This window comes from Strix aluco, chromosome 2 (genome assembly GCF_031877795.1).
Source record: "Strix aluco isolate bStrAlu1 chromosome 2, bStrAlu1.hap1, whole genome shotgun sequence".
NCBI classification, from domain to species: domain Eukaryota; kingdom Metazoa; phylum Chordata; class Aves; order Strigiformes; family Strigidae; genus Strix; species Strix aluco.
This window is the reverse complement of record NC_133932.1, coordinates 107595980-107621738: the sequence shown is the minus strand read 5'-3', so window position 1 is coordinate 107621738 and position 25759 is coordinate 107595980. Positions and strand designations below refer to the sequence as shown.

The following is a 25759-nucleotide window of genomic DNA, read 5'->3' as shown; positions in this document are numbered from 1 at the left end:
AAAAAAAAAAAAAAATCAATGTAATGTGCTCCATTCCAGTTTCTTTTATACCTATGCCATAGGTGATTTCAGTTGCCTTTGCATTTGTATGCTCACCTTGGGTGCTAATATTTATTTCCCTGTAGGTCATGGAGCCCTTATACGTCCTCACATGCCTACTGTCCCTCCACTGGGACAGTCTTGCTCACTCTCCTGCTCACCCTAAGAGAGTCAGCAATTTCTACACTGTATGGCTGGATGACACCATTTCACAGGAACAAGGTACCACCCTGAAAAAGCCTAAATTGGTTTCAGAATTCCCCTCTGCAGATCCTCCATCAGTGCTGTAAAACCTACCAAAATGAACTTTCCCTGCAGGTCAATAGAAACTGTGATTTTGGGGCATCTCCAGAGCTCTGCCTCATGTCTCAATGCAACTAATTCTCATCAGGCACTCCTCTTTTGATACCCCTGACAGGCTGACAAGTCCCAAATGTGTAATTCCACAGGTGCTTTTGGCTGTTTCACTTGGAGCATTTCCACCTATTCTTCTGTCGGTGCTTGTGCTCGGTGCTTTTACATGACACTCTGCTAAAGCACAGGTGGCAGGAGGGGCTATGTTCAGAAATACACTCATCTCTGAGCTATGTAAAGGCAAGCAGAGCAACTGATAGCTGAGAGCAAGTTCAGATGAGCACTCTCGCAATGCCTGTTGAACTGGCACAGCCATTATCTGCAGAGGATATTTGCGAGCCACCTTCAGCAGAACCCATTCTAATAAAATTACAAAACCAGGCAGAAAACATACCTTGTAAGGTAATTTCGCAAGAAGACAGGCTATGATCTCTGGTCTGGTATGTCAGATTCACAAGCAGTGAAAGCATCAGACTGCGAGGGGACTAGAAGCTGGGTTGCAACTGCTATTAGTGTATCCTCACGTGGAGGAGGAGAATGAAAAAGCACCAGCCTGAAGACAGACCTGAGAAACACAGCTAGCCAAAAAGTCCCATCTCACACATGCCTACTGTAAAATCCATGCTGATAGCAGGCTCTCGATAGCTGCAGACCACACAGAGCAAGTACGTGCTTTATCTTTTGAAACATCAGGTCTGTTTTCTGCAGCAAGAAACAGCTTTTCCTCAACAGCCCAGGATTGTAATTCCTACTACTGATCTGAAAAACATAATCAACAGCAGTAAAATGTACTCCCCCCGCCTTGATACTTTAATGACATTCCCACCTGCTTTTCCACATCCAAGTCGAGCTTAGAGACAGATATTTTCCACATCCTCACTTGTTTAGAAGGCTTACACCAGTGCTGGGTTACCAGTGGCCTTGCCACGCAGTTCCGCGTGTCTCTGGAGGTTTTTACACTGCACGACGTTATCCTAAGGTGTATTCCCTCTGAGTAACAGATCTTCAACGAAGCAAGAAGCAACTGAGCTGCATGCTGACTGCTGCTAACATGGTGGTGGTCCTCAGCGACAGAGGGGTGGAAGGGGCCTGATCAGGGCAAGAGTAAGTGGCTCTGACCCTTTGAAGGGGTACTGCACCAACATTGGGGGTAACCCTGCTCTTCTGCATTTAGCCCTGAAGACACAAACCTGTAGTAGGACAACTGGGACAAAACCTGAGGCGGGGTTTGCTTGATGGATATATCAAGCTCTCAAACAGGGCCATGGGAGAGAAGAGCTGAGGTTTCATTGTGAGCAGAATGGCTCACAGGTCTGTTATCTCTGTTAAAGACCCCTTTTTAACAGGCTTAAACTCCTCATGCATGCTGAGACTGTTGAGAAATTCGAGAGCATTGTGTGTTGCAGCACAACCCCATGTTTTTTAAGCTTGAAGCATCCAAAATGAACTCAAAAAACCAGCTTAAGGACACAGGTACCACGTTTGTCCACAGTTACACAGCAGAGATGCAACCCAATTAAAAGAGGACTAACCCTAAGCCATGTGGACGTAAGCCATCTGTTGCCTCTTGGCCTCAGGGCTGAGAACTGCTTCCTGCTTCCCTTTCTTTTGCAGTATAGCTGTAGGCTTTAAATCTCTACTCTGTGGCCATGGCAGCCTTTCACAGGCATGTTTCATTCCCATATACAATTGCCTAAATCATCCCTAAGTCTTGTAAACAGTACTTCTCTCTGCTCTGTAAAACAGGAAATCCAATGACAAAATCTTCTAATGGCCGAGAAAATACCAACAAACAATTCTGCATGATCTGCCACGTACGGCCTCCCACAAATTCAGGAGGTGAAGGTAAGGTGAACTGCAGGGCCAGCTTTAAATCCACTTGTGTCAGATGTACTTGACTCCTTGACCAAACTCGTGGTAGCTTGGTTCAGTCTCCAAAGCAAGCAAAGGCCTTGCCATAATGGGGCCAAAAACTCTAGTTCCAGCCTGTTCTCTGAAAACCCCCACAGGAACAGGGTGACATGGTGAGCATTGATGCGTATGGGCTTGGAAACTGGAACACCAATCACACAATTAATACATGAATAGCAGGTGGTTCTTTCAAGACTCATTTATCAAGGAACAAAGAAAGTTGTGGGTACAAGGAGTCTGATGCTTACCTTTTCCATCGCAGGTAATTTGACTATAAGCCAAGCACTTTATTCCATAAATAGCGTGAGTGAGCCAGCTTTGAGCTCTCCCTGATGAGCAGCTGGCTGCACAGCAGTGATCTCCCCTTGAGGTGGGACGCCTCTCGAGGTTACTCCTCAAGGCTGAGAGACCTCGTACCAACTGCGGATCTTTGGTAAGTGACGAGTATTGCACATAACCTTGTATTATAGTGCACTAGATTTTGTGTTGGTAAGTTTCATTTTATGTTGGTAACTCTGAATCATCATTATATACTCTGCAGTAAGTAATAGAGTGAACCTTGCCATCAACCTTTGTTAAGTCTCACTTGTACAACACCCTACTTCAACAAAACCACTTTTGCTGATACCTTTGGTGGTGGTTCTTCAAGCAGTCTAAGTCGCCTGTCTGCAACACCACCTTCTTTGCACAAGGCTCCAACACATTCAAAAGCTACACACCTGCACCATTTGCACCCCTTGCTTCATTTCAGAGCCACCCCCTGCATCTGCACACAGTGTCACCTAATGTAGCTTGTTTCTCTCTTATCAACAAACCACATAGCAGGGACTTCTGTGGCCCACCTGTTCCACAATACACAATATGGCACTGAAATGAGGCACACTCGATTTCTCAAGGACTACTCTGTGTGTCACAAGCATGGAGAGGGATGCAACCCATCAAAAAACAGTCATCTCTCTCCTGCAGCAGCAGGGCTTGCCCAGCTTACTTTCTAGCATGAACACAGCTCTGCAAACTTGTTCTGATTAATCTCATCTCTGTTGAAGACTATCTGTCCCACTGGATCCATCAGGCTTAGATATATTTTAATAATTCTTAGCCCCCAAACAGGAAGACTTGCACTCATAATGAGTTTCAGAAAACTGAGTGTTGCTAACTCAGCATTGTGGAAGGGCACAGAAAACATCAACTAACCATTGCTCTGCATTGGTCATGTCTCTGCTGCAGACAGCACAGAAGCATGACTTCTTCCAGTGCACTGTGAACTTTGTTTGCAAATGAAGGGGTGGGAGGAAAGACCAGGAGCACAGAAATTATCTAGGAAAAGTTTGACGCCTGTTCTTATGACAAACAGTTCTAATTCTGTAAACTACAAAAATAACAATTAAATGTAAATTTTAAAAACGATCAGGTGAAAGGCATTTTAGTTGAATGTAATTAGCACCACAGACTGAAGTGTACTATTTTCTGTGTAGTAGTCCCTTCCAGCATACAAATCTCCAGGTACATGACGTGTTGACAGTAGGAAAGCTTTGCCTATAAGATTTTTTTCCTGCACTTCTGAACTCCACACTGACAGGAAATCTCTGTCTCTGGCATGCTTCCAGCTTCATAACCATAATCCCACGTGAGCTCAGTTCCAGCTTTGACGTGCCTAAGAAATTAAAACATTTGGTCAATTTGTTTGAACTAAGTGAAACAGTACTGTGCTTACAATTTGTCACCAACTCACATGCAAACCCCAAAATCGTAGGGGGCAGGGAGCATCACACAGGCAGCTTGTTGGGAGAGCACCAAGAGAGATATGGAGTGTCTGGCACATGCATGCTGCTTGGCCTACCAGAGCTATGGAGAGCACAAATACCCACAACTATGAGAAAAGAATCGCTTATCAAGCAATAGGGTCAGAGTCTAAACAACCTGCTCTAACTTCAAGGCTAATTCTGGGAAAGAAAAATCAAACAAAAAAAAAAAAGGTAAAAACACATAAGTGAATACAACTAAATGAGAACACAGACAGTTTTGTTATTTTTACTATCCCACTGGATATGGTATAAGGGACATCCAGTGAGTAAGCAGGCAGCAGGCTGAGAACAAACAAGATGACTTTTCAAACAGCACATTAATTGCACCCTGGGACTTGCTGCCTTAGGATTGTTCTGGAGGCCAGAAATGTAAAACAACTAAAAGGTGACTGGGCAAGTTCACGGAAGATACACAATTAAGCTCGATGATCCAGATGCAGTCCTTAATGTAGAAAAGTTGTAAAGGGGTGATTTCCAGAAAGCAAGAGGGCCAGCCAGGGGAACATTCCTTCAACAATCTTCTTCCCTAAGTGTCTTCTGCTGACCACTATTACCTCTCTCCACTGGCCTCAGTCCCCACTACACACTTCTTTACCAAGTACCTGAGCAAAAGACTTAGTTAAAATGAAAATTTTTTCTGACATATTTCAAAATATTGTCTTCACAGTTCAGAGAATCCTGAATGGTTTGGGTTAGAAAGGACCTTTAAGATCACCTAGTTCCAACCCCCCTGCCATGGGCAGGGACACCTTCCACTAGTCCAGGTTGCTCAAATCCCCATCCAACCTGGCCTTGAACACTGCCAGGGAGGGGGCAGCCACAGCTTCTCTGGGCAACCTGTGCCAGTGTGTCACCACCCTCACAGTAAAGAACTTGTTCCTAATATCTAATCTAAATCTACCCTCTTCCAGTTTAAAACCATTACCCCTCGTCCTAGCAATACACTCCCTGATAAAGAGTCCCTCCCCATCTTTCCTGTAGGGCCACTTTAGGTACTGGAAGGCTGCTAAAAGGTCTCCCCAGAGCCTTCTCTTCTCCAGGCTGAACAACGCCAACTCTCTCAGCCTGTCCTCATAAGGGAGGTTCTCCAGCCCCCTGATCATCTTTGTGGCCTTCTTCTGGACTCACTCGAGCAGGTCCATGTCCTTCTTATGCTGGGGGCCCCAGAGCTGGACACAGTACTCCAGGTGGGGTCTCACAAGAGCAGAGTAGAGGGGGAGAATCCCCTCCCTCGACCTGCTGGCCACACGTCTCTTAATGCAGCCCAGGATACAGTCAGCTTTCTGGGCTGCAAGTGCACATTGCTGGCTCATAGTCAGTTTATCATCCACCAATACCCCAAGTCCTTCTCCACAGGGCTGCTCTCAATCCACTCATCACCCAGCCTCTATTTGTGCATGGGATTGCTCAACCCACGTGCAGGACCTTGCACTTGGCCTTGCTGAACTTCATGACGTTTGCACAGACCCACCTCTTAAGCCTGTCAGGGTCCCTCTGGATGGCACATCCCTTCCCTGCAGCGTGTCAATGGCAGCACACAGCTTGGTGTCATCGGCAAACCTGCTGAGGGTGCACTCAATCCCACTGTCCATGTCCCTGACAAAGATGTTAAACAGCACGGGTTCTAACACTGACCCCCGAGGAACACCACTCGTCACTGCTCTCCACTTGGACACCAAGCCCTTGACTGCAACTCTTTGAGTGGGACCATCCAGCCAATTCCTTATCCACTGAGTTGTGGCTCTGTCAAATCCATGTCTCTCCCATTTAGAGACAAGGATGTTGTATGGAACAGTTTCAGTGATGTCTGTTGCTCTTCCCTTATCCACCAATGCTGTAACCCCATCATAAAAGACCACCAAATTTTTCAGGCACGATCTGATCTCAGTGAAGCCACATTGGCTGTCACCAATCACCTCCTTATTTTCCATGTGCCCTAGCATAGTTTCCAGGAGGATCTGCTCCATGATCTTGCCGGGCACAGAGGTGAGACTGACTGGCCTGTAGTTCCCCGGGTCTTCTTTTTGTCCCTTTTTAAAAATGGGGATTGTATTTCCCTCTTTCCAGTCAGTGGGAACTTCACCAGACTGCCACAACTTCTCAAATATGGTGGATAGTGGCTTAGACACTTCATCCACCAGTTCCCTCAGGACCCACGGATGCATCTCATCAGGTCCCATGGACTTGTGCACCTTCAGATTCCTTAGATGGTCTTGAACTTGATCTTCTCCTGCAGTGGGCAGTTCTTCATTCTCCCAGTCCCTGCCTTTGACTTCTGTGTCTTGGGTGGTGTGGCTGGAGCACTTGCCAGTGAAGACTGAGGCAAAAAAGTCGTTGAGTACCTCAGCCTTCTCCATGTCCCGGGTAACCAGGTCTCCCATTTCCTTCCAGAGAGGGCCCACATTTTCCCTAGTCTTCTTTTATGACCGATGTACCTATGGAAGCTTTTCTTGTTGTCTCTGATATCCCTGGCCCGATTTAACTCTATCAGGGCTTTGGTCTTCCTAACCTGATCCCTGTCTGTTTGGACAATTTCTCTGTATTCCTCTCAGTATTCCTTCTCTGCATTCTTCTCTGTATTCCTTCCAGTCTTACAGCCCTTCTCACAGCACAATCCACAGCATCTGTGTCAGTATGAACCAGGGTTGCAAGGCTCCAAAGAGAATATGTGTCCCCTGGGGTCTGTTTGTCTGGAGCAAATCCTCTCCTCTCTGTTCTAAGTTCTTACCTAGTACTCCCGCTGTCATGTGCCTCAGCTAGCTTCATACATACAATTAATCCTTCCACTCCTGAGTTTAGCTGCCACCTTCTTGTGTCTCACTGGCACCCGCTCTCTGTACCTCCCTTTCTGTCATCCACTAAGGGAAAACCCACATCTTTTGCTTTCAGAGGAAGCTTTCAGCTCTGAGTATCCTAATGCCATCTCCCCAGGACATGTGCTACACAAAGTCTTGCTCCTCTTGGTAGCTGTGAGAAGAAGGCCTGGAGCCCGCCTGTTTGGCCCACAAAGTGTCTCATCCTTAAGACCCTGTAGGGTCCAACCTGTCACTGTGGGACCCAGATCTGCTGGCTATTCCTTGAGACACAACACTGGGATCAGTGAATCTTGTCTTTCAAAATGACCATGCTGAGCTAAACCTATTTTTCCACTGAAGATTATCACTGAAATGGAGGCATCAAAATTAAGCTTCCCCACTTTACATTTCAGTACAAAACTGAAGAAAAACTCATTTAGTGATAATCATCAGCTGTATTCCTTCAGTCTTTAGTGCACAGCAAGAAGTCACCAATAAGAAGGTAGTTTTATGGTTTCATGATCTAAGTGTGAAGTGCTAGGGCTTGGACAACAGGCCCAAGCCAGAGTTGACCTATAGATGAATCCTGTATACTTTATAACTGATAACTATTGTGCTAGTAGGTATTGTACTAGGTTATAACAAACCACCTACTCTGATGTAAAAAGTGCTAAAGCATTGAAGTATTGAAGCCTGAACAACAGGCCCTGAGCCAAAGCTGCTAACTTGTATGTAGTCATTAGTGAAATATGTATGCTTGTTAACAAAAGATGTAGCTTAGATATCATAGAACATGTCTATCCTGAATATATCTTTATCCTTCTTTGTGTAGGGGCAAGTTCACATGGCCATGGAGCCAGTTGTCTGGCCTTGTGACCAGATGTGTGACCTTGCTCATAAATAAATTAGATAAGCAGGGAAAATCCCTTAGCCTCTCCCTTGAGACCTGGCCAGGCTCTGGGGGAATCTAATGTGAGAGTGAAACCAGATGTTTCCACTTAAAACAAAGGTGCCAGTTATTCTGGCTAGCTGATTTTTAGTATATAAAGCTGGACCCGCTCACAGCGACTTTGGAAGCCTCACCTACGGGTGGACGCACCGTGTAGGATTTCCCACTTGCCGGGACAGGCTCTCCAAATCCTCGCTGTAACCGGGGCTGCCCAGCGCCTGCGGGTCTGGATGATGGTAACGTATGCAAGTGGTGATGGATCTTTCTTAATCACTATTCTCTCTCTCTCTTGTAGTAATGATTTGATGCATTACCCTGTATTTTCCCATTTGTTTGCTTTAAGTGCACTATTTTGTCTTTTCTCACTGTATGTTTTCTGTATTACTCTGTTACATTATTTAGTTATCCCCAGTAAAATAGGCCTAGTCTTTTCACTCTGGTGTCCAAGTTTAACTGGTATCCTTAATCAGCAAAACAAAGTGTCTGCACACCCTTAGAATAATTATTTCCTAATAACTAAACACTGCTTTTTCTCCTAGTGCCTTGAATGAACAACATTAAACTTCCAAAAATTCACCTGTTTGTGAAGAACGCCACCCATGGGAAACTTCTGTTGTGAGTCTCTACAAACACACTCTGTGCAAAGAGATTTGGGCAGCAGCTGTGCTGTAAAACAAAACATCTGAATTAGAAATAGCGAAACACCTTGCTGTTGGCTGAAGAACCTATTTTGTCAGATATCTGTCACTACTAAAGGCAGTTTCTTCCTTCCCTACTCCAGCCCACACAGAATCTCTATTACTCAATGCCATTGCCACTTATTTTTACAGTAACTGTGCCTCCTTAAAGTATGATTTCCATCATATTATGAAGGTACTTTTGCCTAGGAAAACCAAGTTGTTTTACCAAGCTGTCCTCCAGAATTTATGGTGAGAATTCATCTTAGATTCAGGATGCACCACAAATAATCGATATGTGACAGACCTATCTCACTGTCAGCCAGGGGTGCAGTGCTAGGGAGCAAGCAATAGATCAAATGATTGCGTACGTTGGCAAAGAGATGTGAGATGTGAAAGGTCATTCAGGTGCATGCAGGAACACACATGTGCTCATGGATGCAGAAGAAAGGTTTCAGCAAGATATGCCACTAATCTTAACATCACAATACCTCTGCAATGAACAGCTTAAACATATGCAAGGATTTTGCTGTAAGATACATATTCATGCCAATGAAGAGAAATAAGTTACTTGAAGAGTACATGCAGATGTGTCTATGAACCATTCATCTTGGAGATGCTTGGTAATTCATTACTATTTCTTGGCAAGTCAAAATTGAGAGACATACTTAGCAGATATGTACACATTATGACAGACCATTTTCTGAAACTATGATTGAATGGTGGAGAAATTTCCTACAATACCACAACACTTATCCTAAATCAGTACAAGCTAGAATTTACAATGGTTGGGGAACAAAAAATGAGGCTGGGAGAAGGCTTGTGGTTCAATAAAATCTGGCATTTGCTCTCTGGACCCCCAAAAAAGGCTGTTCAAAAACTCAGGAGAAAGATGTCACTCATTACTGGGGAATATTTCACTCAGGAACCTAGTGGTGCCAAAAAACTACAGCTAGTACGTAGCATGCATCATCTTATGGAGGCACTAACAGCTGGTCTGACCCAAGCTGCTGTTCTGTCACTTCGGAGTGCAGGGAGTACCACATAGCCTGCCTCGTCGTGCACCTACCACACATATGGTTTATGCGCAAAAGCTTTCTAGTTTATGCAAGTTCATCATTTATTTATTTAAACTAAGATAACTAAGAGAACACATGCAACTTCTTACTTACGTTAAGAAAACGACCCACATTTCCTTCTTTTGTGGCATCCAGTACATAAATATTTTCATTAGCATTCTTCATAAGTGTCCTGTCACCATCAGTCTCCTCACAAAATGTGTCTCGTTTTGACTGCCTGTGATTTTCCTCTTTGCAGTCAGTTTTTAGAGGTACAGTTTTGGATGGCCTCACAACACATGTGTCATCCAGCACACCTGACTTGCCACAATCAACACCCTGCAGAGACAGACTCTTTCTTTTGCATTCTGCACTGTCCATGTCAGCAGACTCAGTCTGTCCAATTTCCATTGGATATTCTTCCTTCTGCTGCTGAGTGAGTTCTGTCAATGAACACATAAGTTATTTGTCAACACCAGTTTAGGGCCAAAGCCTTTCCCTTGTTTGGCCCTGAACTCTTATCCACCCACCCTTCGTTCTTCAAAATGTACGCAGCTTCCTTGCTATTTACAAGTCTATAACACAACTGCCCTTTTCCATGTCTCTCATCAATCCTCCCACAAACGACTGTTTCCTGCTATGGTGCCTAAAGCACTTGCTCAAGTCTCCTGTGAGTGACCTAGTCTCTCATTCTTCTCAAATCCCATTCCAGATTGACTTCTTCCACACAGCATTTTATCACCATTCTCCACCTTAATTCCTGAGAAAATCACAAACTGTAATTAAAACAGAAACAGGATGCATGTGTGAATAGCATCAGTTTCACACTGTCTCTCCAACTTGAGGTCCCCCCACCCCTGCATTATATTATCCTGTTCAATTTTGTTGACTGGAACATGTATTGGGTGTGACACAGATTTGCAAGACTGACTTTCCCACAATTGCACTGTATTTGAGAAGCTGCTGTCAGGAATGTTCAGCATGACCCAGGATCAACTTTGCAGGCAAAAGACTGCTCTGTACCAGTTAATGTACTGTATTATGCAACGCAGCAATACTTTCTGTACCGCTGAGCTCTCTTAAGACAGCCTAAGCATTATGTGGACAACATTATTCTACTCTGAGAATATGCCTGCCCACATCCAAAGATCACTTTCTACATTTTAAGTCTTATCAGCTGATGGGGCACAATTGTACTAACAGTGCAGTATTTATAGCTCTGCAAACCTACTTTCTTTTCCTTTCTTTGTTCCACTGGTTAGTTTTGTTTTGCTTGACTGATGAATCTGAGAACTATTATCTTCATCTGAGCTGGCACTGTGCACCAGTGTATCAATCTCCTTTAAACAGAATAAAAGATAATGAAAAGGCTGTGATATATTGTTGCTGTATGCAACTCTGGGTCAACACAGGATAGCAAGTGGCTTTTAGGACTCTAAGGTTGAAGTTTCAAACCTACTATAATGCATGGCTATGGCTGAGTTTCAAAAGTTCATACATTTACTGCAATGCAACATTTATCTTCATTTCAAATTATCCTTCAGAATAACCTGGAAGGAGCTCTCCACTCAATAAAACATTTAAATAAGTGCTTAAGTCCCAACAATGTCACCAGAATTTAAACACATTTGTGTAAGTTGCTGAACCAAAGCCCAAACATGCTTTGTAAAAACAGTTTGAGTAAAATGAACAGATGTAGCAAGATTTCTTCTCTCCCACCCCAAAAAGGCAATTAGTTATGGGAGCTCCAGAATGGACAGCACTGCCAAACGTTAGCATGAAAATCCCACATGCATTTCTTAAGTGCAATGAAACCAATGAAACCTACAGAGTAAGTTTACCCCAGATTCCCTCCTTTCCAACGCTTCATACCCAGATCAAATTCTCCCAACTATGCCACTGCATGAGAAAACTGCATCCGACTCCCAAGATTTTCTTCTCTCCCTGCTATGTCATTCTTTGGGGAGACATCACAAAAATATAACCACTCTGGCCCCCTAACCCTGGAGTTAGTTACAACAGGGGGTGGAGGAGAAGAGTGATTTCTTAAGATTCTCAAGGCTGGAGTGTAAGTGAAGGGCGGAGAAGGGAAGGCTGTGGGAGTAGTTAGTGCTGGTCTCAGGGAACATGCTGAAGGACTGATACATAGCTTCCAGCACACCAGCTTAGCTCACAGTGTGACACGATCTCATGAAGAAAGATCATTAGAACTATTTAAATGTATAAAATGAAAAGGTCAATATTAACATACATATTCAGCACAGTGCAAAATGAATCCATTAAAGCCACTTACTATTACCATTTTTAGCTGGTGATTATGAAAAGCAACTGTTCTAGTTCCAGGCCTTCTTGCGGTTGAAATACTTAAATTCCTTGGATGGACCCTGTACAGAAAGGTCAAAAGGAAATTATAAAAGACAGAAAGACCCCTAAGTAACTCTCGCAACACACATTTCTCTAACAGTCTCTAGTTCATAAAAAACAGACTACACCAGAGCCTGCAGCCAGGCCTCGCCCCAAGTTCTGTGACTATTTTGCCTTTTAGAATTGAGGACCTAGGTTAAGTTCCCAATAGTATTTGTTAAAAAACCTCCAGTTATTCATGCTTTTTTGAGAGAACAGCAGATGCTTTTACCTCCTTTTCCAGTTCTCCAGCCAAGAACCAAATTCTCTTACTATTAATATATCAGATCATCTCAAAATAGAGCACCTACAGACATTTTAACCTTTTTCCTGATACCACTTTCAACAATTTTGACAGTGCAGCTTTCAAACAGGAAAGCAAAACTGTTGCAGGGACAAGGGACAGAGAGACAGAGGGGGAGACAGGCAATATATGGCAGATACAGAAAATACTCTCCCACAGAAGAACGTCACTCCTTCACATCAAAAGAAGGTTGAGGAAGTATGAAAAGCAGTATCTGGCACATATATTTAAAACATCTAAAATCACATTCATTTGGATTATGTTCAGAGTGCAATAGAAAACACATTTCAAAACTAATCTTAGTATCTGTACAATGTCTAGCAATAAGTAAACAGCTTTTATTTGAGAAAATTTTCAATGAAAAATGTACATATGTTTTCTTGCCACAAAAAACCTCATGGCACTTCTCTGGGCTACTGATAATGGCAACAAATGCTACTCTTTAAGGCTTTCTTATGACTTAAAAACCTTTGTAAATTCAAAAGGTGCAGTAGCCACAAGAAATTGTGACCTTATTACACGATTACATTGTTTGTCCTTTTAAAGGCAATCTGTTTGGCTGAATGACATGTCAAGCTTAGCACACTGATGTCCTCTCAAAGGTTCCTCAGCTCAGCTGGGTTGTCATTTCTTAAGAGGCAGAATAACAAAGTCGTCTTGTCTGTCGTATGTTTTACATAGCCCACATGCCAAACATTTTTATCCTCAGGAAAGGAAATTTATGAAATTTAAGGTAGCAGTGCAGTAAACACAACTTTAAAACTGTGCTTCCCTGCAATTTTTAGTAACAGCACTTAGTAGAAGTAAAATCTAGCTGATTGCTGATAATTATGTAATTTACAAAATTATGAATTCATTAGGTTTCCAAGATACTGAAATGTAAGTGAGAATATACTGGCAGGTATTGAAAAAAGTTTCCATTTGCAATTTCATGGTGCTTCTCAAAGATCCACAATAATCTCCTACTATGAAATGAGCAAGAATTTGCAATCATTTATGGCTAGTACAAAGAAAGCATTTACAAAATACTGTGACAGAGCAAGGAATAAAGTTTAAGAAAAGAAGATCCCGACTTCCTTCTGAATAGACTACAGCATGCTACTGACAAAGCCACAGGGTTATTTTGCAGCAATTTTACTTTAGGAATCCTGATAGTGTACAACACTGACTGTAAAATGAAAACAGGACCAGAACTTTTGTGTAATTCACTGCAAAAGTGAGGTGTCATCACACTCCTAATGGGAAAGGTTAAGACTCCTGCAGGAAGGGTTACGTTACAAAGAAAAAGAGGTTTAGAGACTGGGAGTAAAGGACAGGAAAGTTGGTGGCTAATTTGTTATCAAACCCTTTGGTGTCATCAAGTATCTTTAAATCATTTATCTCAAGTATCTTTTATTAATTCTTTCAAACTAGCATAATGATTAATGCCCTGAACAGATCAACTATACCTAGGAAATGAATTGGATTTCTAGAAAACACCAAGTGGTACACACAGTAAGTAAAATTAATATAGAGGAAAAACTGTCCCACTAGAAGAAATAATCAGGGATTAACAAAAAATTTGAGAAAGAAAAAAACCCACCCTCAGCTGAGGACATTCAGTTCTACTCTGAGTTTTACAAAGGACTTTCTAGAATAGCAGAATATTAGTTTTGTTATGCTTAAGTTTGCTTTGGTAAACTTACTGGGTTGATTTGTTTTCACTATGCACAGTCCGAGACAAAGATTCCTGCTTCTCAGGAATGTCATTTTTGCCAGTCTGCACTAGTTCAATCACAGAGTCTGAACAATCAGTGTCAACTTTTCTTTTTTTGAAAAAACAGCCATGGCCTCTGTCATTCACAGCACTCTTCTCTTTCAGCTCTTGACCAGCATCTCCCAATACTTGAGCTTCAGCTCTGCTCATTAATCTGCCTGGAAGAAAAAAAATTTTTTTTTTTCAACTGTGTGTTTGCTAAGATGGGTCACACTCACTATCACAGCTCAAGCTTACACTAAAAAAATACAAGGAAATTATTTGGGAAAGCAAAATAAAATGCAGTTAATATTGAAGGAAAACTAGTCCTGGCACAGGATGCACAGATCCGTGAGGGAAAAATCAACAGTCTGAGATAGGCTTTACTCCAGGATGTTTTGATTGTTTCTCCAGCACCATTCCCGTGTGGAGTTCTTCAAGGTTCTTCTGTCTGTTTGATTATCTTGCAAGTTAAGCTTATACTGACTCACTTCTCTTCCAACCCTGTATTTCTCTGCTTGGTTCTCAAAAATATTCCAGGGCACAGGCCACAGAAGAGGAAGAATTATACTATGCATCTTCTGTTACCTGAGTAAGTACAAACAAATGTCCCCTTGTCGATATCATCTAGGCAGCGGACGCCCCAGCCTTTCTTCTCCGTGTTGAACACTTGCAACCTGACTTGAATGCCATGCTGTACAACTCTGTTCTGACACATCATCTTGTTACACCTGCACAACACACTACACTCATAAATTCTGTTGAGAGGAAGCAAAACAAAACACAATATAAAAGAATGCATTACCAAAACAAAGTTGCTATTATTAATTTCCCTCCTCAGCATTAATAAGGCAGTTGACTAAAAAGATAAACACTCTGGCTGAAACTGATTGTGCAGCAGTGCTCTGAAGCTCATGACTTTCTTGATTGTTGATTCATTAAATTTAAGAGTCTGTCAGCCAGATTTTGGTATAGGTAGACAAGAAAAAATAAATGCTACCTTTTTATTTTATAGGAATAAATTACACAGAAGCAGAAACCCCTATGAAGCACCTCATTCTATGCTGGAACAGATTTTAGCAAAGACATCCTGTCTGCCTGGATCTCACTGTAGCTCTCATGAGTTTTAGGATTTAACAAAATATTTCTAAAAGAATTCACAATTGTGCTTTTTTTGCATTTGTTTCTGGGTTCACTGGCAGCTTTAATTCTGCATGCCGACCATAAACTAACATCACACAGCAACAAAGGACTGAAAGGGCCTCCTTAAGCCTGTGTGTTCAGCCCTTGGCTACTGCAGAAAACCACCTTGCACAATTCCTCTCCTAAGCACCTGAGGTTACTGGCACCTTCCCCAGGCCACATATTAATCCATGGGAGCTGAATAAGAGAGAGGACAAACACTTGCAGCACTGGGACAGCCTTGAAGACTCTTGGAATAGTCACACATAACCAAGTCTGGCAACAGGAACTGGCTGATGTTTCTTTAGGACTCTGGTGCTACAGAGCAAATGGGCAGACAAGATACAGGGCAAAAAGCAAGGGTGACTTCCGCTTCCCATTTCTTTGGCTGATATACGCTGTGCTGATCGTGTGATAGACCTCCTTCCCTTGTGGCAGGTCTCCTTCCCCTCTCCCTTCTCCCCTTGGCATGCCTGAATGAACCAGCACGTGCACCAGATATGGCCTGAACTCCTGAACCAGCTAATACTATGTTACTCTTCACACTCTTCTTGGACCTTGAACTAAGCTGTGAAAATTGTAGTATCTGCAGTACAAAAGTGTTTTTTTCCTCCTATTACTCAAGTCACATTAATTATTTTTTATCATCCTGATCTGTCTGTAGAATTGTGACAAAAACAGAAGGTTTCAGTAATCCACAAACTGCAGTTCTTTTAGTCCTGTAGCACTTACACTACAGAAGTAAAATAAGAGCATACAAATAAAATAACGTTATAGTTTGATCTTTCTTACCCACTAGGTACAGGCCCTTCCAGTCTTTTGTAACTGTATCCACGGGATGTTTTAATACTTGGAGACAGGGAAATTTTACTACAGCCTCTTGCTGTTAGCTGTAGGCATGCACATTTTGACCTAAAAAATAACAGTAAAACATCTCAGAATGTATCTGGGGCAGCGTAAATCCAATATAAATCTAGATAATTTAAAATGTACTTGACTATACACACACACACTTTTATATATACCTATATTCCCCCACCCCCCTTCACTCCACAAGGCAATTTCAGGCACCCTGCCCTTCTCTTTGTCTCTTGGCTGGTCATGTGTGCTTTACAATAATCATGTTCTCTCCACCCCAACCCCATTCTTCTGTCAAGCTCCTTAAAAGGCACATGCAAACAGCTGAAGTACAACTGAAATTTATTATAAACAGGACACTGTCAAATGGACTGACTGAATGAAAATCACCGGTTCTGGCACAGCATCCCAGCCTGTTAGCCATCCCTTTGCTACCTTCCTCCCACCCTAGCCCCTAGGAAGTGAAGAATTTCACAGTGTGGAGTGGAGAACTCAAACAATAATGCTGGTCTTCACCATCTTACGTCATGATAACTCCAAAGACCCCCAGCATTTGTGCAAACAGCAATGGACCAAATCCCGAACCCGAAAACCGCACATCAAAAGCACCTCAACTCTTGGGAGAGTTCAGCGCAAAGAAGCAGCATGCTATGTGCTTGCTGTTCCCCACTGCTCAGCTGGATCTAAATAACTTTAATTACTGAAGCTTCATTATACTAGGCTGTGATTTCAAGCTTTTGTTGGGTCATGGGCAATTACACCGCACACCAGCTCATGGAACTGCCCTAGCTATCAATAATATAAAATGGATTCAACTCCAAATAATATCTACAGGCAAAGATCAGGTCAAAGACAAACACCCTTCAAGAAAGCAGACAAAATTATCACCAAACTCACATATGTGAACTGTGGCAGGTTCCCACAGAGTAATATGTAGCCCAGAGTTACTGGGCTTTAGAAAAAGACAGCAATGACCAACACCATTTGAACTGGGCAGAACATCAGTGTGTTCTGTGACCACAGGGTTTCTGAGTTTCTGATTAGACACAGGGAAGGATGGGATGTAGAGGTTGTGAACGGGGATGTTTCTTCCTCTTCCCTCAGTAACCTTCTGAGTTCCAAATGATCTGGTCTCTCCAGGCTTTCCCATCCCATCTCTAGGATACCATCCCACAGCAGGAGCTGCAGCAGAAGTTGTCATGCAGGATCCTTCCCTGCCTGCCAGGAAAACGAGCCTTCCTCTGCTGGCACAAGACTCTCCCTTCCCCACTCCCTTCCCAAAGCAGAGAGATCTGCTTCCCAACTCCACCTGGAGGAGAAGCACTGCCAATTTGGGAAGAAAGGGAAAGGAACACAATAATCCACCTGTTGATCGCTTCCTTCCCTACAACAGAGGCTGGACGGGTAGGAGCACCCAAGTTCTGGAGAAGACAAAGACACAGTGGTGTCAGTCAACACAGAGCATGGCACAAGACAACCACCGCAGATATTTCAGCAGCATCAGTCCTTTGTTATTTGGCACTGTTTGGTACTGCAGGCCTTCACACTTACACCATCACCCTACTATTGAGGCATCATGTGTCATTTGTTTGGGATTAGACTTTTCTACCCACCTATCAATGCAACCATCTGTGCAGTCACATGAATCAACAAACATGCTGGAGAAATTGTTGAGATAATATCCACGCGGCCACGATGCCCTCCGATATTTGAAATAAGGTAGTCTTGCATGGTCAAGATCATTACAGAAGGAAATGGGGACAGACTCGGCCCCATTGCTAATATCAAAATCAAACACAAGGGGTTCGGGATTTACAGTGTTCCTGCCCAACAGTACGTATGTGTTGAAGGAGAAGTGATCAACGAATAAGAAATTGCACTCTGTTTCAAACAAATAATTTTGCACATCTTGAAAGCTTCTCAGACTTCGACCACAAGGAGCTTTATAATTCACATCCAGTGACTTTGAAAGGCAATCTGCTTTTGCATGGCGTCTTTGAAAGTGAAACAGGATTGGTATCTTAAGAGGATTTTCGCCCTTGTAGAAGCCCGCTGATCTGTTGGCAAGACATGCACTAGAGCACTTGTGGTGCTGATACTGCGGGTTTAAAGGTAAATCTTGAATTTTACTAGATGCTTCTTTACTCCCTGAACCTGTTCTTTCCATCTCTTCCTTTTTGCTATTTGGAATAAAAGAGAAAAAAAAATTAAAAAAAGCAGCATGTTAGACAACCAGTAAAATGGTGGTTTTTGGTGGTTCAATATTATTAGTGCAGGAAAGAAACAGCCCATTGCTAGAAGGTCAAGGGTTTCACTGAATCACCGTTTGCATTGTGTTACTGTCCTAACATCATACAAAGACATATTCAGTGACATTAAGAAAGAAAAAACAAAATGCAAGAGCTTCTTCCCAGAAAGAACTTATATACTAAAACACAGAACGGACATTAAAAAAAAAAGAAAAAAAAAAAAGGAACAATATCTGTACCCACATCTTCCAAATCAGTACCCAAGGCTAAATACAGAGACACTAAGTCACGTGCCTGACAATCTGCACAGTCTGTGAAAGCCTGAGAACTGAACTCAAAAACTGTTAAGTCCTAACCCTGAAAATACTCATGGATCTTTATTCACAACCTAATGCCCTGTTTTACTCTGCAATGCTCTCACATGGTAAATTAGACAAGTCTACTCAAAACCTCAGGTATTCCATGTAGGTCAAGTTAAAAAATATTTTCACTTTGAAAACTGGCAGAATTCAAAATTGGGTTTACAATGTTGAACTTAGAAATACAAGAGAGAGATTAAAATCTCTCTCAAATGCACTAAAGAGTATGTCAAATAAGGAACTGGAATAAACTATTAAATACACCGACCTGTGAGAACCTTCTACAGAGTTTGCAGTGTTGTCATCTGTAAGAAGACAGTGCGATTTGGGTTTGGTTTCCTGTATGCCCTCTCCATCAAACACATCACTTACTGAAAAAAAATGGAATGCAAGCAAAAAATTAGCAATCCACATTTCAATTTATAATCAAACTTACTTTAGTTACTAAAGAGATACCTGTCAAAATACATTAAAAACAATGCATTGCTATGAACTACAGCTGACAAAGAGCATGCTAGCAAGTGCCCTACTAAAAAAAGAAGCTGCTTTTTATAACAAGTCATGTGTTTGCATATAGGTGTGCAAGTGAGTGACTAGCTGACACACAACACACGCTCTCACACTTTCTCTCCTGCTCCTCTTCTCTCCCTCCATCTCTCTCCTTCCCTTTCCCCAAAGGGGAAAAACTTAAGTGTGCATTGACAAACTTGAGGCAGAAATGCATCATGAAGGTTTACCCTTTTTCACAGATCACCAGGTGATTTGCACATTAAAATCTTCCATGTAGCTTTCAAAGAGCATGGAGACAACACGCATATGAAACACATATACAGATTTCCCTTCATTATCTGAAGTGAAAGGATGCCAAGGTGTTATAGCTAGCGGAGCCATGCACAAGATGACTCTGCTTGCAGCCAGCTCAGGTTCATCAGGGCTTACTAGTTCAAACTCTCTTCACTTCACACAAGCCATATACACGTATACACAAGCCACAAAAGTACAAACCCAGGTTGAGAGTCCTCAGTTCAGTACCTGAGGAAACTAAAAATTACGTTTTTTTCCCTTGTAATGCTAACAGGCTTCTCAGAGCTATTTTAGTGATTTCAACAAAGGGAAATAAGCTTCTGGTGGGTAAAACAAGACAAATTGAATCCACGTACCAAAAAAATACAACTGAGATGTACATACCATTTGTCAAGGTTAGGAGATCACCTAGATTAGCTTCATTCACCAGTGCCCAAGCTTGCCAGCATTCTATGCAAAAACCAAAACAAAACAGATAATAAGTGTAATTTAAGTAATGATAACAGGGACGATGATAATAGGAAAAACAAGGTATAAGTCCTCCAGAGACACTTGTTTCCTTACTATGCAAATCTGATACTCTTAGAAACCTTTTGCACCACAGTCTTTAATAGAAACACCTATGAATTACAGTAAAATCACAGCTCATATTAGTAGTTGTGAATCAGCACCAAATATCCTCCAGCTTTTGGAAAGCTGCTGCAATGCTTCCAAACACAAGCAAACCAGTAGCCTCCAGTGGCAGTAATGAACATAAACACAATTTAGTGTAAGTTTCTCTCTTTACTTTGTCATCAGACTAGTCATCTTCCTGCTAAGAAGGGCTGGATCTTGGTAGACCAAGTTAACACTACTCCTGAATTGGTGGAAATGGGCTTCAGATAGTAAGAATACAAAAGAAGAGACCAGTTCTCTCTCAACCTCTTACCCCATAAAATAAATATTTCAAGGTGGCAGGCAAATGTCAGAAAAATCCATGTTAATATTTTAGTTTGAAATTGTTACAGAACAAAGAACAGAAAAATTCAAATTAACTATGTCACAGATTCATTGTGTCATCTGGGGATTCAAGTTCAACTTTTATCTCCGCACTGCTGCAATATTTTGTCATAAAAATCAAGATGTGGGAGCTCAAGTACACAAAAAATTGAGCTACTAATTTAGAGCTAGCAGAACAATGCAGAGCGTGTGGCTATACCAATTTAAAAGCATCTTACACTATTGTACATTTTCTTGCATAAAAAAGCAATAAGATCCATAGATTACATTTACATGGAGACTTAATAAAAAAAAGTAATTTTTCTGAATTAAATAAACCAGTAAAAATAAACCTATGTACTGCTCCAAGCTTATCAGACTTCTGATTTTGACGTGGATAAAGGAAACTTATTTCCATGAAAATCAGGAACAATCTGAAACACATTGCTGTCACATTTTCCTACTAATGTTTCAAGTTATAATGGTGTCTCTGACATGAAATAATACTTATATGATTATAATCACTGAGATCAGCTTGAAAGGCTAAAACTTCTGACGATAAACAAAACACAAGACACTGCAGATATTTCGTTACTTCTCAAGAATAAACATTTCAGTTCCATGTGCTTAAGAGCCACACATTGTTTGAAAAAGTGTACAGGCAAAACGCATCTGAAATTATTAGTCTTTTTTAAAACGCAGATGTATTTTTAAAAGTGCTTAAAAACGCCAAGTAATTTAAAGTCAAAGGTATCTGAATTGTGGCAGCTATCACACATTCCTACACAAAGCAGACCACAGCTCCCCTGCAGTCCAGCTTAAGCGTTGCAAGGATTTCAAACCTTGGTTTGTGGCAGTTCCATTCTTGATCTTTCGCTTTAGCAACAGCAGCACATTTTGCACCTGCTCAAATATGACGTCCACTCTTCTACCTCCTAGTTGTGTCCAAAACGTCTTCAAATCACCTGAAATACAAATTTCCATTTACAAATCTGTAAAGCTCCTAAGAAGTCTAAAACCACAAGTAGCTCCTAGCGGACTTTTCAAAGGCTCCCACTCATTTCACTGGGAGGCACTTCTGAAAAACCAGCCAGGACAGCTGTCTTCTTTCGTAGGCTTAAACCTTCAGAAGTCTATTCCTAAACCTATCATGAAAGTGAACCAGAAGTCGAGTGACAAAATGGAGTGGATTCTGATGGTCCGTGATGCTCCCTTCAAGTAACTCTTCAGCCATCTCTACAAAGAGTGCTGTGGAAGCCTTTCTCCAAACACTAGCAAATTATACTATAATCACCACTGAAACTCATAGAAATGAAATGGAAGAATATTTTCAACTGAATGAACTGAACATATTTTTAAACAAAAGTAATTTGGAAATTTTTTTATAGCTGTAACCTGCCTTGGCTACACAAGCTGACTCTATTGTCCCATCAATATTTTTGGTATGTTTTCTAGGGAAGAAAATGTTCAAAATATTTTCAGATAAAACTAGTTTGATAATTTTTGTTCACCAAGTGATATCAGTTGTAGTAATTTATATACCCCTTATATCGTGCCTCCTTCATCCACTAGAAATATTTATAAAGAACATTTTGTTTAAAGATGCTTTTCAAGCTACTGGTTCAGAAGCTCTTCTTTTCCAAGTGTATGTGCCTTTGAGGTACTAAGGTCATTCATGGAAATTCTTGTTAAAACATTAGCAGTGCACCTTTGGCAAGGACTCTGAAAATGGAGTATGGTTCAGTGTGTCAACAGACGATGCCAGAAAAGAGAACAGGCTCTCTCTCGTGATTAATGTTTCTCTTCTTCAGTGATCAAGCACAAAAGAATAAGGAAATCTGTTCTCCTACTCCATTTCTGGAGGCAGAGTCCACTGTCACCATTATAGGTTTACATTTCAGTTTCAGGCAGCAAATCTCAGTTGGCAAATGTGCTAGGGTGACACCTCCCCAGCAGTCATGAATTACTGCATTCTTGTAAGGCTAGTGAAAAAGTACTTCCTTAATTTTTGATTTAGCAGAGAATGACTTCTGCTGCCCTAGACACCAGAAGCTAAATAACGCTATGGTAGTACAGAGCCTATGGCTACTCTCAAAAGCATCATGATAGCGGTGAAGAAAATAACAATCTTTTGTCACCACAACCCCAGCTGCTTATGTCACCAACAGCTAAAGATCATAATATTTAATATCAATAGGCAATGGTGAAAATACTTTATCTTGTAAAATAACTGATTTGACACTAACACTCAACATCATTTAATGAGCTTTTATATGCATAAGAATTTTTTAAAAAAAATGTGAAAAGGTCAAAGTCCTGTTACAAAAAATGCCCACAGCACTTTCTGGAAACCTACACTACTGCTCCAAGAGACGACATCTGCCCTGTGCCATTCCTATCCTTTTGCTGTTCAGGACAGTATCACAAATTTTAAATACCAAGAAATAAGAATATTTAATATCTGTATTTAAAAATATACATTTAGAAATTCTAGTAAGAATTTCCACCACTGCAGATTAAAACTGCTGTCCGTATTTCTTATCTGGTTTCAGATATTTCAAAACATTTACTAAGTTTGGATAGCACTGGTGGATAGATTACTTCAGATGATGGGTGACAGAACAGTTTCTCATTTCTGGATCATCAGTTATAATCTTGCATAGGCTGATAGGAAATAAAACATATACTACTACATGTAGTGCTCAAACCACTCACTCAACTTGGAAACGTTTTCCTAATTCTCATGATGGAGTGCCCCAAAACTCTAGCGGCAAAAACTTGCTTTTGCCTAGAAAAGCAAAGATTGCATATGAAGTTCATAGAATAATTTTAATTTCAAATAAGACAAATGTCCACATCACTAATCTCTCCAGTGTTAATGCTGCTATTATCAACCCCAGACAGGAAATGGACAGACACAGGATGCATCTACCCTGTCAGCATTCAAAATGATCTCAGGGTGTGGACTGGCATCTGGTGGCAATAGTTCTAAAGTTCTAAACCTGGCTGAAGCCATTATCTCTGGGGTGATTTTCTTTTCCCTCTGTAGGACCCCTGTGGCCATATTTTTTCAGCACTGTGCAGGGGAATGATGCTAGAGTAAGAAACAGGCAGTCAAGGCCAGGGTTACTTATGCCAGCCACCGGAAAAAATACTTGGGTGCGTGTTTCCTATAAAGGACCTGACTAACAGGTCTGACTAACATCTTATGCATACACCATAAAAGGCAAAATATTATCATCTAGTTACCATTTTCACACCAGAAGTGATGCCAAATATATACTACCTTCCCCTTTCCCTCCATAAAACAAAATTATACTACCTTCAATCCTCTCCTCCCTGGAACTGGAAAGGTCCTGCACTTCAAGCACTGCAAGAGGTACAGAATGGACAAGTAAGAGATCAGGTGAAAAATTAAAATGGTTGTAGCTACTTCATTTTTCAAGATTTATACGAGTAAATACTACAGCAGGTATCAGTGGGAGCACTGTGTGAGAAAGAGGTGTGATGAAATAGTCATCCCACTTTCAGTCATCCCATGTCTTGTCAAGACCTAGCTGAAGAACACTCAAATGAAACATGCTGTGTGAGGAATTTTTTTCTTTTTTTTTTTTTTTTTTTTTTTTTACACACAGATCATTTCTTATTGTCCCTCAAGCATAAATCTGTCACGAGATGACCCATCCTCTCCAGCACATTCAGCTGAGCCTACATAATCCCCACTTTCTATTAGCTCACATTACTTTTTTTTAAAATTAATGCTGTCAGTACATTGGTACTGCAACTAAACTAATTTATTTAGGAAAAAATTAAGGCTTTCTTGGGTAAAAAAATTACTGAATCTTTTCTCAACAGGTGCAAGATAGAACAAGATATCTCCGCTGTAATAACACTCAGTAGAAGGCAGCATTCTTCGACCACATCGAAGACACCATATTTCTATCACCACAAATGACACAGAGAACATAAAATGTACCATATTTATAAGTTAACTACTTAATTTTTTCTATGCTATAACTGAAAATACACTCCCATTCATTCTGTCATAAAAAATTCATTTAGCTGACTGGGAGAAGAGGTTAAGTGAAGACTGCTGATTCCTAGAGAACTTTTCCACACCATCTGCCTAATGACTGCTCAAAACATTTTTTTTTTAAGGCGTACTTCTTTTCTCTTCCATCTTCTGGGGCGGCTGCATGGAGGGGGCTGTTACAGTCGTTGGGGTACCGCCAGCACTGAGCCCAGCTCAGGTAGGAGAGCGGTGCGTTGATCTTGCTGTCCTTCGACACCACTGCAGGGTCAGCGAGAGGGGCCTGCGGACAGGAGCCAGGCTGCCCGTCAGGCTGCGAGCGCTGCACCAGCGTTCGCTAAGGGCTGACATGGGGCGAACCTGGGGCGGGGGCGAACCTCTCCTGGGGGCGAGACTCTGATCAAGGGACCACCCTGGGGCCGGCCCTGGGACACTCGCACACCATTCAAGGCCTCGCCCCAGCACCTTCCACCCTCCTCTGGCCAATGACTCTCAGCTCATCTGGGGATGGAGGAGAGAAAATGATTAAGTCGTGCGGCGCCGACAGAAGGTCACACCGCCATGCTGAGGCGCGGGGGATACCCAGACCCCCCTACTCCTTCAGGCAGGTGTTCCTCGGGGTGTGGGGAGCAATGGGCTGCGGCCTGGGAGAGGCCAGGCCCAGCCCCCGAGCCGGGGCCAAGGACCCACACGGCCCCGCCTGCACCACCGGCGTTATTTACCGCCTCAAGGCCTCCCGGGGCTTTGCTGAGGGGACGGTGCGGCCCCGGCAGAGCCACCGGGCAGGCCCCGGCCAGCCGCCGCCGCCGCCGCCGCCCTCCTCCTCCTCCTCCTCCTTCTCCTCCTCCTCCTTCTCGCTCGCCACCGCCCCCGAGCCCGTCCCCGCTTAACGGTACCTGCGGGCGGCGCACGGCCGGGCCGAGCCGGGCCGGACCGGGCCGCGCTCCCCCCCGCACGCGGGCACGCTCCGCCACCGGGAGCGCGCTCTGCACCGGCGCCGCTGTCGCCCGCCAGGGGGCGCCACCCCTCCAGGGAAGCCCCCCCGCTGCCCGCCCCCCCCGCTGCCTGCCCCCCCCGGCCATCGCCCCGCCCCTACGGCGGGCAGCGCGCATGCGCACTAACGCCACACAGCCCCGCCCTCCGCCCGGCTGGGGCCAGGACGCATGCACCGAGCCCATAGCACCTCCCCCTCCCCTGCGGTACTTGATGATTGGACACCGACTCTTCCGGTTTGTGGCTACTGCGCATGCGCAGGGTGGGGCCGTGCCG

General features: G+C 42.7%; 1 protein-coding gene across 12 annotated transcripts; it reads right to left on the bottom strand.

The window, feature by feature from the left end:
- Nucleotides 1-2488: 2488 nt before the first annotated feature.
- On the bottom strand, nt 2489-25471 carry SETDB2 (SET domain bifurcated histone lysine methyltransferase 2). 12 transcript variants are annotated; one of them, XM_074815717.1, is made up of 16 exons: nt 25387-25471; nt 24625-24991; nt 23783-23830; nt 21303-21425; nt 19867-19932; nt 18947-19049; nt 17684-18250; nt 16005-16124; nt 14619-14788; nt 13981-14209; nt 11882-11972; nt 10820-10928; nt 9703-10031; nt 8431-8519; nt 5581-5705; nt 2489-3958 (listed from the first exon to the last, which is right to left on the bottom strand). In XM_074815717.1, exons 2-16 carry the CDS (start codon nt 24656-24658, stop codon nt 3765-3767), a joined length of 2397 nt encoding a protein of 798 aa, XP_074671818.1. In that variant the 5' UTR covers nt 24659-24991; nt 25387-25471; the 3' UTR covers nt 2489-3764. The 12 variants fall into 12 exon arrangements, 11 of the variants coding, with proteins under 11 accessions (XP_074671818.1, XP_074671821.1, XP_074671820.1 ...); XM_074815720.1 differs by having other exon boundaries at nt 24625-24773; nt 25387-25459; XM_074815719.1 differs by lacking the exon at nt 25387-25471 and having other exon boundaries at nt 24625-24773; nt 24868-25358.
- Nucleotides 25472-25759: the final 288 nt, after the last annotated feature.